We start from the raw sequence: 17,116 nt of genomic DNA, 5'->3' as shown, positions 1-17,116 counted from the left end.
TGATGGCGTGTGTCCTGCTATTAGAGGCATGTCCTGTTTGTCTCCCACCTTGTCGTGCCTGCATCCTTTGAGGATCATTGCCAAGATCCATTATTTTCCTTCCATTATCCCTGAAAGACCCTGATGCTGGGAAAGATTGAGGACAGGAGGAGAAAGGGGCGACAGAGGATGAGATCATTGGATAGTATCATCGACTCAATGGATATGAGTTTGAGCAAATTCTAGGAGATGATGAAGGACAGGGAAGCCTGGTGTGCTGCAGTCCATGGGGTCACAAAGAGTCAGATACAACTGAGCGACTTAACAACAACTGAATTTTTATCAGCAGTATTTCTCTAAGGAGAAAATTCTTCTCATTAGTTGTTTGCCTGCCCTGAGTATGGATCATACACTAGATTCATATACTAGCAAGATTAGTGTTTGAAACTTTCTCTTTATTTTCTAGTTTTCAAAATAATAAGGTGGCTCCCCAGCATCCTCAAAAACTGACTAATAAGTTGAGTTTTCTTTATTTTATATGTATATATATATATATAATGCATAAATTTTAAATAGTGCATATATATATAATATGGAGATAATATATACATTTTCAGAAGTGGTTCATGCATGCATACTTAATCTCTCAGTCACGTCTGACTCTTTGCGACCCCATGGACTGTAGCCCACCAGGCTCCTTTGTCCATGGGATTTTCTGGGCGAGAATATTGAAATGGGTTGCCATTTCCTTCTCCAGGGGATGTATACTCAAAAAAATATATATCTAGAGGGAAAAACAAGAGTCTTTGAACTCATGTACTTCTGAATCTTGTTGACCACTTTTCTGTTTTCTTTTTTAGTACATCTACTTTTGGAAGTGAACTTTTGGAGTTATTAATTAAATTTAGCTTGTGTTTTTAATAAAATTTTAAAATATTTATGTCCCACATTTTTGGAAATAGCCTAAGACGAAACAAAGGAACTGGTCATTTGCACCAACCATATGTCTCCTGCTGAGATCACACACATAGATCCATGCCCTTCACCTTCTCTCTCTCTCTCACATACACACACACACACACACACACGCACACACACACACACCCTTACCTGACATTTATATAGAGAAAGAGAAATATAAAAGAAAGAATGGAAATGATGGAGGACAAGTAAAGATGACACAAATCTCTGGAAAGGATAGCTAATATACAGGATGAGCTGATGAAGACTCAAGTTCTGAGTGGACTTTTAGAACAAATGATTGGAGAGCATATTCATTTATTAAAAAAAAAATCCTGGTATGATCTCAGACCTGTAGATGACATCTCATTGGACTAAATTTGAAATTCTATACTTCTTTTCAAAAAGTCAATTTTCCAAGTAAAAGATATAAGGGTTCTGCTTGACAGCAAGCCCTTGGGCACTGACTTTTGGTGCAATGTCAGCTGTACCAATAAAAGAAGAATGTTACGGAGACACAGACATACCCTCCTGTGGTCATAATACAGCTGGGTATTGCTTTCAGCTCTGAGTAGAATATTTTTAGAGAGTTTCAGTGTGTCCCCAAGGAGGGCACCAGGTGACATGGGCACATGGCCTGTGGTCTGTGAAGAACAGTTGCAGGAGCTCGGGGTGTTTGACTTGGACAAAAGGATGCTCAGGAAGGGGTGGAGGTGCATTGAAATATTTGCGGCATGTCTTGAAGAAGGAATGAGAAGGCCGATGCAGAGAACAAAACAGAGCCTCTGAACCCAAATTCCCAGAAGGGAGACTTGGCTTTAGAAATGAATGAGGAGTATGTGTGAAACAGACAGGGCTGATTCACAATGAAGTATACATCCTTGTAAGTGGTAAGCTCCCTGTCCCTGTAAGTACTCAGACAGGAAAGGCGACAAGTTTGATGAGATGAGCTCCCCCGCCCCACCTTCCACTTTTCTGATTTTATGCCCCAGAGAGGGAAGGAGGACCAAATCTTTAAACTCTTTATTAAGTATTCGCTTGGGGGAGACCATGCACCAGCAGCAAGAAAGGCAAGAGAGAGCAGACTTTAAGTAAAATTGCCAGGAGGACTGTAGCGCTGGTCTTTTTTCCCTCTTGAACCCACCTCAGCACAGCTGGCCTGCAAGCGCTTAATATATGTAGATCCTTCCACTCTGCATTTACCAAACTGCCTTCTTGCATAATTGCTCGGTCAGTGTTCCCGACTGACTAGCTGTGATTTGTGGCCACTAAGGGCTATTTGCACTGTTTCAGTCTGTGGCTGGTCTGAGCCAGGCTCCTCCTCTCTGTTCCTGGCTACACTGGACTTTCTGCTGTGCACAGGATGCCACAATACAAGGGTAGACTCGAGTGCATTGGGGGCCACCTCTCACTAGTTACCTTACCTTGACTTTGGTCAGTACTACAAAGGGACAGTACCTCTGGCAAGAAGCCGTCAGAGGAAACACTATGTTAGCAGATGAGATCCATCAAAACCTGGAGGATCCTGCTTCTTGCTGATGCTTCTTAGCAAGTTAATATCCTTCATTCAAACCATTATCACTTTTTTTTCCCCTCTGAATCCAGGAAGCAGCATTGCAAATACAGTGCCAGCTACTAAAATGATGAAATACTGCCAACATGAAGTGATTTATTCAAGTCAGAGTAAAGAAGGGGGAGCTCATTCCAAGAAGAGTCCATTTGTATATATGTCTTTACAAATGTCGACCAAATAGAAACCAAACTGCTATGGCAGTGATTCCCAAGAGAGGAACTGTAGGGGGTGAGGAGAGAGGAGAGTATCTACTTTCTGCTTTATGTGTTTCTGTGTTGTTTGAGGATAGCTTACTTTCAGCTTTATGTGTTTCTGTGTTATTCGAGGTTCTTTTTGTTTGTTTGTTTTGCAATGAACATGTCTATTACCATTTTGAAAACAAAAAGTATGTTCACCAAGAAAATGGCATTGGGTTTAAATTGTGATCCTTACAAGACTGTTATTCACTTCACCAGAGAGAGCTGAGGTTGTTTGTGAAAATGAACCTTTCAGATGCTGGCTATATTTTTAATTTGTGATTGCTATTTCCCTGGCTACTACTGGCATGTTTGAAAATACATATGTTTTTATATGTGCCCTAAGAAGCGTCTATCCACAAATGGGATGGAAGCAACACAAAATGCATCTCTAACTAGTTTCTTTCGTCTCCCCCAGATCTCATTGGCTTGCCGTGGGTGTGCTTTATATATACAGTTATGAGTCTAGCATCCCTGGTTTTTGTTATTGTGTTTATACCTGAAACAAAGGGATGCTCTTTGGAACAAATATCAATGGAGCTGGCAAAAGAGTGAGTATTGCATGTGTTGCTCTCTGAACAGCACTCTTAGCTCAAAAATTCAGCTTTTATATACAATGAAATGATAATACCTGAAATTATTTTAGGATATATGCTTTGGTGGGGAACCGTATCTCAAAAATAATTCCAGTTTCTCTGCTATATGTTTAATTGGCATAATTCACCTAAGAATTTAGAATAAGCATGGTTTTCTAGTCTTCCAAAGCTCTTTTCAGTAATGATTGAAGAACCTCTCCCATCTCTGCGCCTCCCCCTCACAGGAGTGGTTTTTTTGTTTGGGGTTTCAGATTGGTCCCAGAATGACATGCTCACCCTGTGCTAAAACAGTGGGCTTCAGCCTTCTGTATCACACTGGTAGGTTTCTTGAAGCCCTAAACACCCATTAAGGCTAAGATTACCAGGAAAACTCTCTGGCTTAAATGTCTAGAATTATTCCAAATATGGCACAAAGTATGTTATGCAAGATGGAGAGTTTCCTACATGAATAGGCAATTAGAACACTGGTTAAAAAAAAAAAACTCACATGGAGAGATTGCTTAAACAATTCAACACAGCAGTGGGCTGTGTAAAGAAAACTCCTGTTTTCTTTAGGAACAGAACTCACAACTCTGAGTGATGAAACTGGCCTGCGGGAGGAGGTGACCAGTGCGCAGGGGTCAGGCATGAAAGGGAACTTGCACCTCTTCCTAGCATGTAATCATTCCACTCGAAATACAGGAATACTTGTGCTTAGGGTTTAACATAACAGGAGGAAAATACATATTTACAGCTTGATTTTCCTCTAAAAATACTTCCAATACACTAGAGAGAAATGTTATGATGGCTAAAGAAATTTGTAAGCACAGTGATTCTTCAGCTTTTACCTGAAGGAAGAATAAACCTGAGAGGTAAACTGACATACACTGAGAGGTATATGCGTGCAAATATATAGGCCGAGTTTTTAATCCTGGTTTAAGAGTATTATATAACAATTATTTGTTATTATTGTTATTAGGGTATAAAGGAAGTAGGAGTACGGATGATTTTTACTTTGTACTTTATATACTTTAAAATGTTTTACAAGTAATTCTCTGGCCATTCAGTAATAAGGACTCGGTGCTCTCACTGCCAGGGCCTGGGCTCAATCCCTGGTTGGGGAACTAAGATCCCACAAGCTGAGTGGGGCAGCCAAAAACAGACAAACATAAAAAGGCTTACATTTTAAAGACATTTCCTTTTAGTAAGCAGAAAAGCTTTTCTCTTAATTCAACATAAATATCAACTGTAAGGCTAATTTTTGATGCAGATAGGCCTTATTTTATATGTATTCAATGAAAATGAAAATTATTCACTTACAAAAATATATATATATATAGTTGTCATGAAAGCCAGATAGCCCCTTGGCCTGGTCAGAGCATTGTTTGGCTCTATATAAGTTAAAGTCAAACAATTGGATTTCTTGGTGAGCGCAGAATCTGAACAAGACAATTAATTACACATACATGAGTTACATAAGGAATATCTTCAGACCTTAATAACGCAGTGCATTCATCTGTAGACTGGAAACACATCTGACAGATGCAGGCCTTTTCTAGAACTGAGATGCCAGGACCCTGTTGACATCCACCTCTACTGGTCACCCTTTACTTCTCATCCTTCCCTAAGAGCTTGTTTCACATCATTGGTTTGTTTAGATATAAAGCCTCCTCAGATGTAGTGGCTTGAAATACACTACTTGCTATTTCCCATGATTCTTTGGTTTGACTGGGTGGGGCCCCTGCTTATTTCACCTGGGCTCAGTCATGTGACTCCAGTATCAGCAGGAAGGGCAGCTGGTGGAAGATGCTGACCCAGAGGGGAGTTTCAATTCTCTTCGGGTGGCCTCATCCTCCATGAGGCTAATGTGGCTTCCTCACCTGTCAGACTCTGGGCAGCATTCCCAGGTAGTGGAGGCAGAAGCTGCAAGGTTCCGTGAAGTTTCCATTCTGGAAGTCCCGCTACATCACTTCCATCACTTTCTATTGTCAGTACAAGTCCTAAGGCCAGCCCAGATTCACATAGCGATTGACTTATGTCTTGATGAAATGAAGGGCAAAGGTCTTTTGTTTGTTACATTTAACCTATCACATCTATTCTTTCTTTCTTTTTTTTTTTTTTTAAAAAAAAAGTCATTTATTTATTTGGCTGCACCAGGTCTTAATTGCAGCATGTGGGATCTAGTTCTCTGCTGCTGCTGCTAAGTCGCTTCTTGGTGTGAAGTCGTATCTGACTCTGTGTGACCCCATAGACGGCAGCCCACCGAGCTCCCATGTCCCTGGGATTCTCCAGGCAAGAATACTGGAGGGGGTTGCCATTTCCTTCTCCAATGCATGAAAGTGAAAAGTGAAAGTGAAGTCGCTCAGTCGTGTCCAACTCTTAGCAACGCCATGGACTGCAGCCTACCAGGCTCCTCTGTCCATGGGATTTTCCAAGCAAGAGTACTGGAGTGGGTTGCCATTTCCTTCTCTGCTAGTTCCCTGAGCAGGGAATGACCCAGGCCTCCTGCATTGGGAGCTCAGAGTCTTTGCTACTTTGGACTGTGAGGGAAGTCCCACCCCTACTGTTTCTTGAAAGTCTTTTACCTCCTGCGTGCATGCTAAGTCACTTCAATCATGTCCAACACTTTGCAACCCTATGGACTGTAGCCTGCCAGGCTCCTCTGTCCATGGGATTTTCCAGGCAATAGTACTGGAGTGGATTGTCATTTCCTTCTCCAGGGGATCTTCCCACCCTAGAGATTGAACCTGCATCTCTTACTTCTCCTGCATTGCAAGTGGATTCTTTACCACTAACACCACCTGGGAAACCCTTTTACCTCCTAAGAAACAATTTTTCCCCCTGGGTCTTCTTCTCCTACCTCATCAACTCTTAATTCCATCTTTCTCCTTCTACTCCTACATGATAGTTATCTTTGATATCTTAGCCATATACCCTTTTGCCTTAAGGCCAAATCTTCATCTTCAAAGCCTTGAGTAACCCTAGCCCTGGATAGTATTCCTTTCTCCTGGATGTTCAAGATTTTCTAGTCCTATTTTCTTTTTATGTTGCCTTAGCTAAAATTCTTGTGGTTTCACTTCCTTAAGTATGTTATAAAATTTTGGTTTCCAGGGATGGTCTCGACCCATTATCTTTCTTATGTAACTTCTACAGTGCCTAGATTAAAATTGATTCCTCGTGGATGACTGAAAAACATCCACCATGTGGTCTGTTGATCCAATGCTGAATTCACTGTATGTGGGTATTAAATTGCAGACAACAATATAAATCATTACAGGTTTTGATCTGTGGATCATAGGATGAGATTTAATCTATGACCTAACAGTCTGTGCAATGAGAGGAGAAAGAGGTATGTGTTCAGAAAAGGGAGATGAATGGGCTTCACCATACTGCTCCCTCCCCACAACTGCAGAGATGATTCATTCAGCTCTTTGTTGATGATCTACTATGGTCTAGACACTGTATTAGGAAAGAACAGAAGATATCCAGAGTCCATAACTTCCTTACTTGAAGAGGCAGACCAGAAAACAGACCATTGCAATACACGGTGTTGGCAAGTGCAAAGGAAGGTCACGTGTATTGGGGAAGAGAATTCCTTTAAAGGTAAGGGTTCAGTACAATTCTGGTGAGCTGCTGCTGCTAAGTCGCTTCAGTCGTGTTCGACTCTGTGCGACCCCATAGACGGCAGCCCACCAGACTCCCCCGTCCCTGGGATTCTCCAGGCAAGAACACTGGAGTGGGTTGCCATTGCCTTCTCCAATGCATGAAAGTGAGAAGTGAAAGTGAAGCCGCTCAGTCATGTCCAACTGTTAGTGACCCCATGGACTGTAGCCTACCAGGCCCCTCCGTCCACGGGATTTTCCAGACAAGAGTACTGGAGTGGGGTGCCATTGCCTTCTCCCTGGTGAGCAGTACTAATTTAAAAAATTGAAGTAGGGAGAAAGCTGTAATGAATGAACTGAACAAGACTATGCATCACTCCTTATCGCACTCTTTTTTAAAAAGTCTGAAAGCAGAATGTTCTCAATGAATTAAAGTTAAGAATCTTTTAGATCTTTCTTTTTCATATGGGGCTGTCAGAATGTATCAAATTTCAAACCAAATGAAAATTTGAAGACAAAACTTAAGAAAAGCCAGTCTTTCTATCCAGCAGACCTCCAGAATACGGTATTCATAAGAACATATTGATTTGGGTGGCTAAAATTCAACAAAAAGTATGCATTAGAATTCAGGGTAGGGAAGAAATTCATCTAAATTAGCAAAACTCTGCATTATGAAATGTTTTTGAAAGAATCACATTTCTGTTCCTTTTGAGTCACACAATTACTCAAACTTCAATCCAGACCCTCTCCAAGAAAGTTTTAAATAGCAAATTAGGAGAGATCCAAAAGCAAAGGCAGACTCTTCTTGTGCCAGGAGGTTGATGTAGAACAGATACAGATAATGGCACAGGTGTGAATTATGAAAGATGAGTTGGCAAAACAGTTCTGCGTTTTGAATTCATTTCTAGCAGCAGCAAGCAGCAGTATCTACCTGGGTTGCATTCTTGCAGGGAAGCCCAGTACCTGAGGGCAGAAAGGAAACAGTTGCTTTCAGAAATCTTGGTTAACTGATTTCTACACCACCAAAGAGCCTGGGACAAGTCTTAGCTTGAAGCAGCATATTATCCAATGCTTTAAAAATTAGGAAGTAAGCAGCCTGAATGGTGTAAATTGACCAAATTTATGTATGAACTATGGGTGTTAAACAAGGTTCCCTGGAGGGAAATGGTGGAGACAAGACTAGAAGTAAAATACATAATTTTATTGAAAATTTATTGAACTAGCTAAGTGAACATGGGGCGGCAGAAAGCCCCAGGGAACTTGAGAGGACATGAAAGCTGAAGAAAACTTGAAGATGGAGGAAGGCCACAGCTGAGCTAAGAAAGTCTTTCTGAACTTAGGAGTTGGTGAAACAAAGAATCAACTTTTGTCACCAGGGAAACACCGAGTTCAGATGTTATGCCCAATGATTTTCTAAGCAAGAAAGGAAACTACTTATAAGATCGAATTAACTTCAAATTTGATACTCCATTCCACTTAATATTTTCATTTCTCATATTTAGAGCTGGCTTCTTTTCCTTCTGTTTCTACAAGGCTGAGAAAACACATCTTCTTCCAAAGTTGTTAAATTTTTTGTAAGATAAACAATGACTCAGCGGAGAGGTCAGAAAAGATCTCACTAATAATGTAATTTGAAAGGATTTTATTTTGAACTCGTGCCCTGCCAGCTACAAACACAAAATGGGATATTTGCCATATGTGCTGTTTCAGCTGTGACTTTCATTCTTTTCCCCAGTTTAAGTGGAAGCAATTAGAGAAACACAAGTTAATGTTTTGTAAATATTTTAGCTCTAAGGCTTAGATTATTTTTCACTTTTAGCAGCTAATTTTATGTGGCCATTCCTTCATTCATTCACACAAATTCATTTATTCGCTGAATATTTACCGAGCATCTGTTCCATGCTGCTCTAAGTGCTATCACGTTAATCAGTGAGCAAAGTGCCGTAAGAATTAAGATAGTAAATGTGTGTGTGTGTGTGTGTGTTGGGTGGGTACTTTGAATTGGTGATCTGAGAAGGTATCCTGAAAGATAACATTTCAGATAAAAACTGAGTGCTAATAAAGAGTCAGTCCTGCAAAGAGAGGGAAAGAGAATTCATGCAGAGAGAACAGCTAGTGCAAAGGCTACAGTAACATACTTGACCTGTTATAAGAACTGAAAGATGCCCAGGAGGAGGCTGCAATCTTTGAGATTCAGTGAGAAAGTCAGTGGAAATGGATGTATAGAGCTTCACAGACTGAGTGTGGATTTCATTCTAAGTGCAATGGGAAGCTACAAAAGTACTTTAAGCAGGGAAGTGATGTGACCTGATTTACTTTAAGGTGTGCCAAGCTAGTGTCTGCAGGCACACAGCTGCACATGGTAGAGAAAGCACGTGAGCACAGGGCTGGGTCCCAGTTTCAATCCCCCTCATGACCTCCAGGGCCCCTCCCATGCCGCCTGGCAATTGCCCATATCCATTGTCCATGAACTGCCTCTCCTAGACAACTGCTCAACACCAGCTCCTCTCTCTGGAACTTTGCCACCTCCTTGGTGGTGGTGGTTTAGTCCCTAAGTCATGTCCAACTCTTGTGACCCCATGGACTGTAGCCCTTCAGGCTCCTCTATCCATGGGATTCTGGACAAGAATACTGGAGTGGGTTGCCATTTCCTTCTCCAGGGGATATTCCTGACCCAGGAATTGAACCTGGGTCTCCTGCATTGCAGGAAGTTTCTTTACCGACTGAGCTATGAGGGAAGCCCACCTCCTTAGCCCTCCTCATTCCTGCTGACAGCCTTACTTCTGACTTCATGGAAGCATGAATGCCCATTCACTCAGTTGTGTATGACTATTTTGTGACCCCATGGGCTGTAGCCCACAAGGCTCCTCTCTCCATGGAATTCTCCAGGCAAGAAAACTGGAGTGGGTTGCCATTTCCTTTTCCAGGGGATCTTCCTGACCCAGGGATTGAACCCAAGTCTCTTGTGTCTCCTGCATTAGCAGGCAGATTCTCTACCACTGAGCCACCTGGGAAGTCTCTACTTCTGACTTCACAGAAGAAATGAACACAATGAGAAAGGAAACTTCCCTAACCTTCCACTTCACCCACATCTCAGTGTCTGTATTGAAATATAGTACCATCCCTCCAGGTTCTACCTTTAACTCATTGCTTCATGAAGGTGACCACTTCGCACCCTCTTCCCTTCCCTTTTCCAGATCATTCCCCAGCAGTACTCCTGGTCCACCTTTATGCATATCTTCCTTCTCTCCTGGATCTTTACTCCTCATCAGCAGAAAGATCTTATGTTAATTTCCCCCCCATCTTAAAACAAAAAAGTCTTTGGTCCCATTTTCCTCCCTAGGTTTTGCTCTGCTATCATTTATTTTCATGTTTTCTTTGCCATAATTTATAGCAAAATTCTTCCAGAGTTGTCTTTATTCCCTATCAGCAATTCCTCTCTTCCTATTCTCTCATGAACCTGCTCCAGTGAGCAGACTTTTGTGGGCACTACTCCACTGACATTGTTCCTTTTAATATCCAGGTTACTCCACATTGCTAAACCCAGCGGTCAGTTCTCGGTCAGCATCTTAATGGCTGGCATAGTGACCATTGCCAGCATGGACTGGGGTGAGCGTGCCTTCCTTCCCGAGACCCTTGCTTCACTGCCTTCCGGGACCAACCTCCTGGTTGTCTTCTGCCACTCACTCCTCCTCCTCTGCTGGATCCATCTCATGTTTCACTGTCTTAAAGTTGGCATGCCCAGGGGCTTCATCCTCTGATCACCTCTCTATCCCTCACGGGCTCATTGATCTTAAAGCCGTGGCCTTTATACTATCCATATGCCACTGATTTCAACATTTATACCTCTAGCTTCAATATCTTTCCTGAATTCAAGTCTTGTTTATTCAACTCTTTGCTCTACACCTTTTTTCAAATGTCTAATAAATCTTTCAAACTGAGCATGATCTAAATTCAACCCTGATGCCCCCCAAACCTACTCCACTCACAGACATCCACCTCACTTGAGGTCAACCTTATCTTTCTACTTGCTCTGGCCACAGACCTTCGAGTCTTCCCTCTCCTTCCCTCCCACTCCATGTTCAATCTTTTGGAATATAGTGTTGGTTCTTATTTCAAATACATCTAGAACCTGGCCATCTTCACTGTTCTTCCTCTGATCTGAGTCACCATGCTTTCTCCTGTATTACTGTAGTAACCATCTGTGCATGCTCATTCTCTTCAGTCGTGTCCAACTCTCTGAAACCCTATGGACTATAGCCCACCAGGCTCCTCTGTCCATTGGGATTCTCCAGGCAAGAATGCTGGAGTGGATTGCCATGCCCTCCTCCAGGGGATCTTCCCAACCTGGGGATCGAACCCACATCTGCCTCTCCTGCATTGCAGGTGGATTCTTTACCCACTGAGCCACCTGAGACCCACCCAACTGGTCCTGTTTTCAGACTCCATCCCCTCCAGTGTTTTCAGCACAGCAACTAGTGACCCCTTTACATGTGATCAAGCCATTCCTTTGCTCAACTCTTCCAGCAGCTTTGATGGCCCATGTTGTTCAGTTGCCAAGTCATGTCCAACTCTTTGCAACCCCACGGACTGCAGCACACTCAGCCTCCCTGTGCCTTATCATCTCCAGGAGTTTGCTCAAATTCACGTCCATTGAATCGGTGATGCCATCCAACCATCTCATCCTCTGTCATCCCCTTCTCCTCCTGCCTTCAATCTTTCCCAGCCTCAGGGTCTTTTCCAATGAGTCAGCTCTTTGCATCAGGTGGCCAAAGTATTGGAGCTTCAGCTTCAACATCAGTCCTTCCAATGTGTATTCAGGCCCATACAGGTCTACATATCCTACCACTCTTCCCCACTTTCACTCTCACCAGCTGTATAGGTCAGTCTGCTGTATCCCAGACACAACCAGGAAATGCTCAAGACGCAGGGTCTCTGCCCTAGTTTTTGTATACTTAGTTCACTGTAGTTTCCCAGCACCTGGAATAATTTCTTTGCATATAATTGAAGCACATTATTGAAAATGAATGGGTGAATGAATGAATTTGATATAGGAGTAAGGTGGCACCCCACTCCAGTACTCTTGCCTGGAAAATCCCATGGATGGAGGAGCCTGGTAGGCTGCAGTCCATGGGGTCGCTAAGAGTCGGGCACGACTAAGCGACTTCACTTTCGCTTTTCACTTTCATGCATTGGAGAAGGAAATGGCAACCCACTCCAGTGTTCTTGCCTGGAGAATCCCAGGGACGGGGGAGCCTGGGGCGCTGCTGTCTATGGGGTCGCACAGAGTCGGACACGACTGAAGTGACTTAGCAGCAGCAGCAATGAAGTAGTGGGGCTTCCCCAGTAGCTCAGCAGTAAAAGAATCCACCTGCAATGCAGGAGATGTGGGTTCAATCCCTGGGCTGGCTAGACCCCTGGAGAAGGAAATGGCAACCCACTCGACTATTCTTACCTGGGAAATCCCATGGACGGAGGACCCTGGCAGCTACAGTCCATGGGGTTGCAAAAGAGTTGGACATGTCTGAGCAACTAAACCGCAGCAATGAAATAGTCAGGATAATAACTAAAATTTTTAGCTTGAGAAGCTGCATGGATGGTAAAATGGGGGAGCCTGAAAGAGAACTTGGTTTCAGAGCTGGAAAGATTACAGAGATGTCCATTTGACATCAGATGGATGTGTATTCACTGGCAGCTGGATATATGAGATTCTGGGGACATTCAGAGTCTGGGTCAGATTTGGGAGTAAATGGTATGTAGGTTATGGAACCAGATGAGATCATCTAGTCGGAGAGCAGAGCAAAGAGAATGAGGTCCAGGACCAAGCCCTAGTTTATGCCAACATTTAGAGAACAAGCAGGGGAGAGTGACCGTGGAAAGCACTGAAAAGGAGCCAACAGCGGGGTTGGAGAGGAGCCCGGAAAATATGGAATCACTGAAGCCAGGAGGAGTGTTGTGGGAAGGTGGCACCAAATGATGTTAAATGCTGCGGAGTGGCCAAGTACAAAGGGGGGTGGTGACTACGGGTTGTTGGGTACAGTCTCAGTGGGGTTGGGAGGACAGAGGTGACCGAGGAGGCTTGAGAGTGGAAGTTTGTGAAGACATCGGCTACAGTCCACTTTTGCTGGGAATGGGAACAAACAGGACGATCGTGGTCCTGACTGTCTTAACTCATCACTGCCCCTCTCACAAGCCTCCCAAGCACCCTCGGACCACTCTGCACTTCAGCTCACTCTCTAACACCTACCAGGACTGGGAATCCACTGAAGAGTCATCATCCACTTCCTTTCTTACGTTGGATTCCATGCACCACGTCTTCCTTTACCTTGTCCCCTCTCCCTTCATTGTTCAGGCAAATCTTAGTTAAGTCTATTCTTAATCAGGCAAATCTGATTAAGTCTATTCTTAGCCTGTTTTTTTCCCTGCATCCGAGGAACTACACATGGCTGGAGAAAATAGCCAACCGTGCTAGGTAAGTTCAGTTTTAAATTGCTGAATGTAAATCTCAAGTAGGTTTCCAGGAATGTCCTTCCGCAGTTGGTTTTCCGACTGTCCTAGATGGCGACCTCACACTCTGTCACCTCTCAAACCTCCAGCATTCCGTCCCACTTCCTCACCCCCTGCTGATGGTCTTGGCTTTTTAGTGCACAAAAGAGGGAGAGAGAGAGAGAGAGAAATAAAGATCCCACCTCATGCTCTATGCCATCTACCAAACTACCTACATCTGTGCCCGTTTTCTGCTTCTTGGTATAATGGCCAATTCGTCCATTAGTCTTGAGTATGTCATCAATTTCCCCCTTCTATGGGATTATCTGGAGAAGGTGATGGCACCCCACTCCAGTACTCTTGCCTGGCGAAGCCCATGGACGGAGGAGCGTGGTGGGCTGCAGAACATGCGGTCGCGAAGAGTCAGACACGACTGAGCGACTTCACTTTCACTTTTCACTTTCAGGCATTGGAGAAGGAAACGGCAGCCCACTCCAGTGTTCTTGCCTGGAGAATCCCAGGGACGGGGGAGCCTGGGGCGCTGCTGTCTATGGGGTCGCACAGAGTCGGACACGACTGAAGGGACTTAGCAGCATAGGATTATCACTACACACACACACACACACACAGCTCCAGTACTTCCCATCCTAAACAAAATACCTCCCTAGACCTCAGATCTCAAATTCCCCTCAGGTACCACCCACTCCTTGCTGCCACTATTCAGTTACAGGGTATCTTCTGTTTGTTTTCTCCACATCCTTACCTCTCATTCTGTGTTGTACTTATTTACCCCACTCAGGTTTTCTTTGCTGCTTTCTTATCCCCCATGACCTCTGCTGTTACCAAACCCCTTACGTTCCCGTGTTATGTGACTCAAGCTGTATGTGCCCAGTTCTCCATGCTCCCATCTTTAAGCAGTTTTTCTTCTACTTATTTTCTAGAATATTGTACTTTCTTGGTTTTCCTCCCTCATCAGTGACTCCCTGGTCTCCTTTGTTTCCCCTTCCGTCCTTCCTTCCTCCCTCCCTCCCTCCAAATACCATAATGCCTAGGGTTTAATCCTTGATCTCCATCTACACTCACTTCTTGGGTGTATTCCCCTGGCTTTATAAGCCATCCATAAATTGATGATACCCAAATGATTTTCTCTGGTCTCTGACCTTTTACCTGATTTTCAATTCCCAAATCCGTCTACTTGACATCTTTGGTTAGAGCGTCCATAGGCATCTCTAATTTAATATGACCTACACAGAACTCTGGATTCCCAGTACCATTGACCGCCCTTCGCATATTTCCTCCACAAGTCTTTTGCTTGGGGGAACCTCTGAGGCCAAGGGTGCTTCTGAGGCCAGAGGCGTGGGATTCATCCATTGTGTTCCTTACACTGTCAGTCTTGTTAGCTGTGAACATACGAACATACACTTTCTACCAGTACTATGCTAAACCCAAGCCATCTTTTATCCGGACTAACCTCCAAACTAGTCCTCTTTCAGCTTCCACCTTCTGCAGTCCATCCTCCATACAGCAGCTAGATGGATCTTTTAAAATGTCGTTCTTCAGCTCAAAATCCTACTACATTTTTTTAAATTCTTTTTTTACTTTACAATATTGTATTGATTTTGCCATACTTCAACATGAACTATGGCTGCTACCTACCCCTCCAGCGGCACCTCTGTCATTCACGTGCTCCCATGTTCTAGCCATGCTGGACTTTCCGTAACATGGTCCTTAGTTGCCGACCTTCACATGGTTTCTTCCCTAACTTCACTCCAGTTTCTGATCAAATGTCACCTCATCTTTGGTGATGCCAGCAGTGTGATAAAGGCCTCCTCGTCCCCACTAAGTCATTCTTTCCCCCTTTGTTGGTTTACTTTTCTCATTAGCACTCTTACTAGTTGAAATCATGTGCTTATGTGCTTGTCTCCTTTGTTAAGATGTAAGATCCTTGAAAGCAAGGTCTTTACTCCAAACACAGAACACCAGGAATGTTGTAGCCACTCAACGAACTGGATAAACCATAGGACAGTATATTTAAGGGGAGAGAAAGGTTCGAAGGTGGTCTTTTTAAAAGTAAATATAAAATACTAGACCATGTTTCTATGCTGATGGAAATAATCTTGTAGAAATGAATTTGTTAAAGCAGGAGCAAGAGAATAATGCAGAAAGCAGAATGTGTAGACACAAATATAGGCATATTGGTAACCAGTCTGAGAAAACGGGGGAAAAACGAGAGGATCTGGATTGTGATCTCCACTCATTCTATGTAAGACTACCCTTGGAATCCTTCCTTGCAGACAGGAATGCCATGGTTGTTCTGAGAAGCCACCCCACCTTACCCTTTGCATGAGATTGATCAAAGGTCTGTGGTGCCCGTAATTTCGTGACACATGGAAACTTTGCAATAAACACTGGTCTTTTTTGCACAGCTAAAACATTAAAGCCCCAGGGTAAAAAAAATGATAGCCTGCACATTTTTCCCCCCCAAATACTGTAAATTAAGAATGACATTTTCATTAGTGCCTCTTTCTCTTTCAGGAACTATGTGAAAAACAACATTTGCTTTATGAGTCACCACCGGGAGGAATTAGTGCCAAAACAGCTTCAAAAAAGAAAACCCCAAGAGCAGTTCTTGGAGTCTAAAAATCTACGGGGTAAGGGACAGCCAGGGCAGCTTTCTTCAGAGATCTAATGGCCTCAAAACCCTTCAAGTGTTGATACAGAAAGAGAATACTTCTGGTGTCTATCAATATGTGTTAGCCACTCCTGCGTTTTCTTTTCAGTGTCATGGAGCTAGTTTAAAAAGGATATCCTGAAATTACACAGTCTTTACTCATTACCCCACCCCCTAAAGGAGCCATGAAAGGTATTTGAGGAACAAGGTCCCAAGTGGTCTCTTTCTTACTCTGAGCAGGATACCAGGATAAAAATAATACCAGCTGGTTCAGTATTTTCCAACTTCTTCACAGAGTAGCCTTTGAAAGACGATGAACCAGTGATGAGAACTACTTTTATCTTAAGGTTTATTATGCACAGAGGCCTGTTGTGGCTTTATTATTCAGACACATCAGTTGTCCGAACTTAAGCTTACAGTTCTTTGCCTACCAAGACACTCCTCACACTAGGTCTTGTGTAAAAAAGAACCAAGACACAATATAGACAATTGCACACATGTTCTAGCTTAGGATAGGGTCCTGGTTAGGACTTTAGTGATCATTTCTAATTATAGTTCAACAACTATAAAGATTATCCATCTTATGAATCATGAACTGCAATGTAATTCAAAATATTCTTTTATGAATTTGATGTTATTACAATGTATTAAAAAAGAAACAACTCTGCAATAGTTGAGAAAGATAAGCATTTTTCTATCCATTAAAAAATATATGAATAGAAAAGATACTTTCAAAATCATGGGATCATATTTATTTAGTAGTAGTTGTTAGTAAAACATGAGAAAAGGAGTCAGGTCATTAGGTTATTTATCCAAGTCTGTAACTAATTAGGTCTGAGTTACTAAGTTAAGCTTGTACACGTCTCTCTTTGTAAGGCTTTCATGATAACTTAGATCCATAGTTTCCTGCAGTTCTTCACACGCCTCAGGAATATCACTACCTCAAGTTACAGCCTATGGGCTATAACTGATGCTGACTTTCAGATGCTTGCAGATATAATAAATGACATCTAGACATTGGGACGATTCCCTCA

At 42.9% G+C, this 17,116-nt stretch overlaps 1 protein-coding gene across 1 annotated transcript in view; it reads left to right on the top strand.

Annotated features, from left to right (window-relative positions):
• Positions 1–16,520, top strand: part of SLC2A12 (solute carrier family 2 member 12) — a 65,632-nt gene extending 49,112 nt beyond the window's left edge. Inside the window, 2 exon segments of the mRNA NM_001314215.1 lie at positions 3,167–3,299; positions 15,947–16,520. Coding sequence (NP_001301144.1) covers positions 3,167–3,299; positions 15,947–16,100 — 287 coding nt within the window. The 3' untranslated portion in view covers positions 16,101–16,520.

Source organism: Capra hircus, chromosome 9 (assembly GCF_001704415.2).
Source record: "Capra hircus breed San Clemente chromosome 9, ASM170441v1, whole genome shotgun sequence".
NCBI lineage: Eukaryota > Metazoa > Chordata > Mammalia > Artiodactyla > Bovidae > Capra > Capra hircus.
Note: the sequence above shows the minus strand (reverse complement) of the source record. Positions and strands in the feature narration are given on the sequence as shown.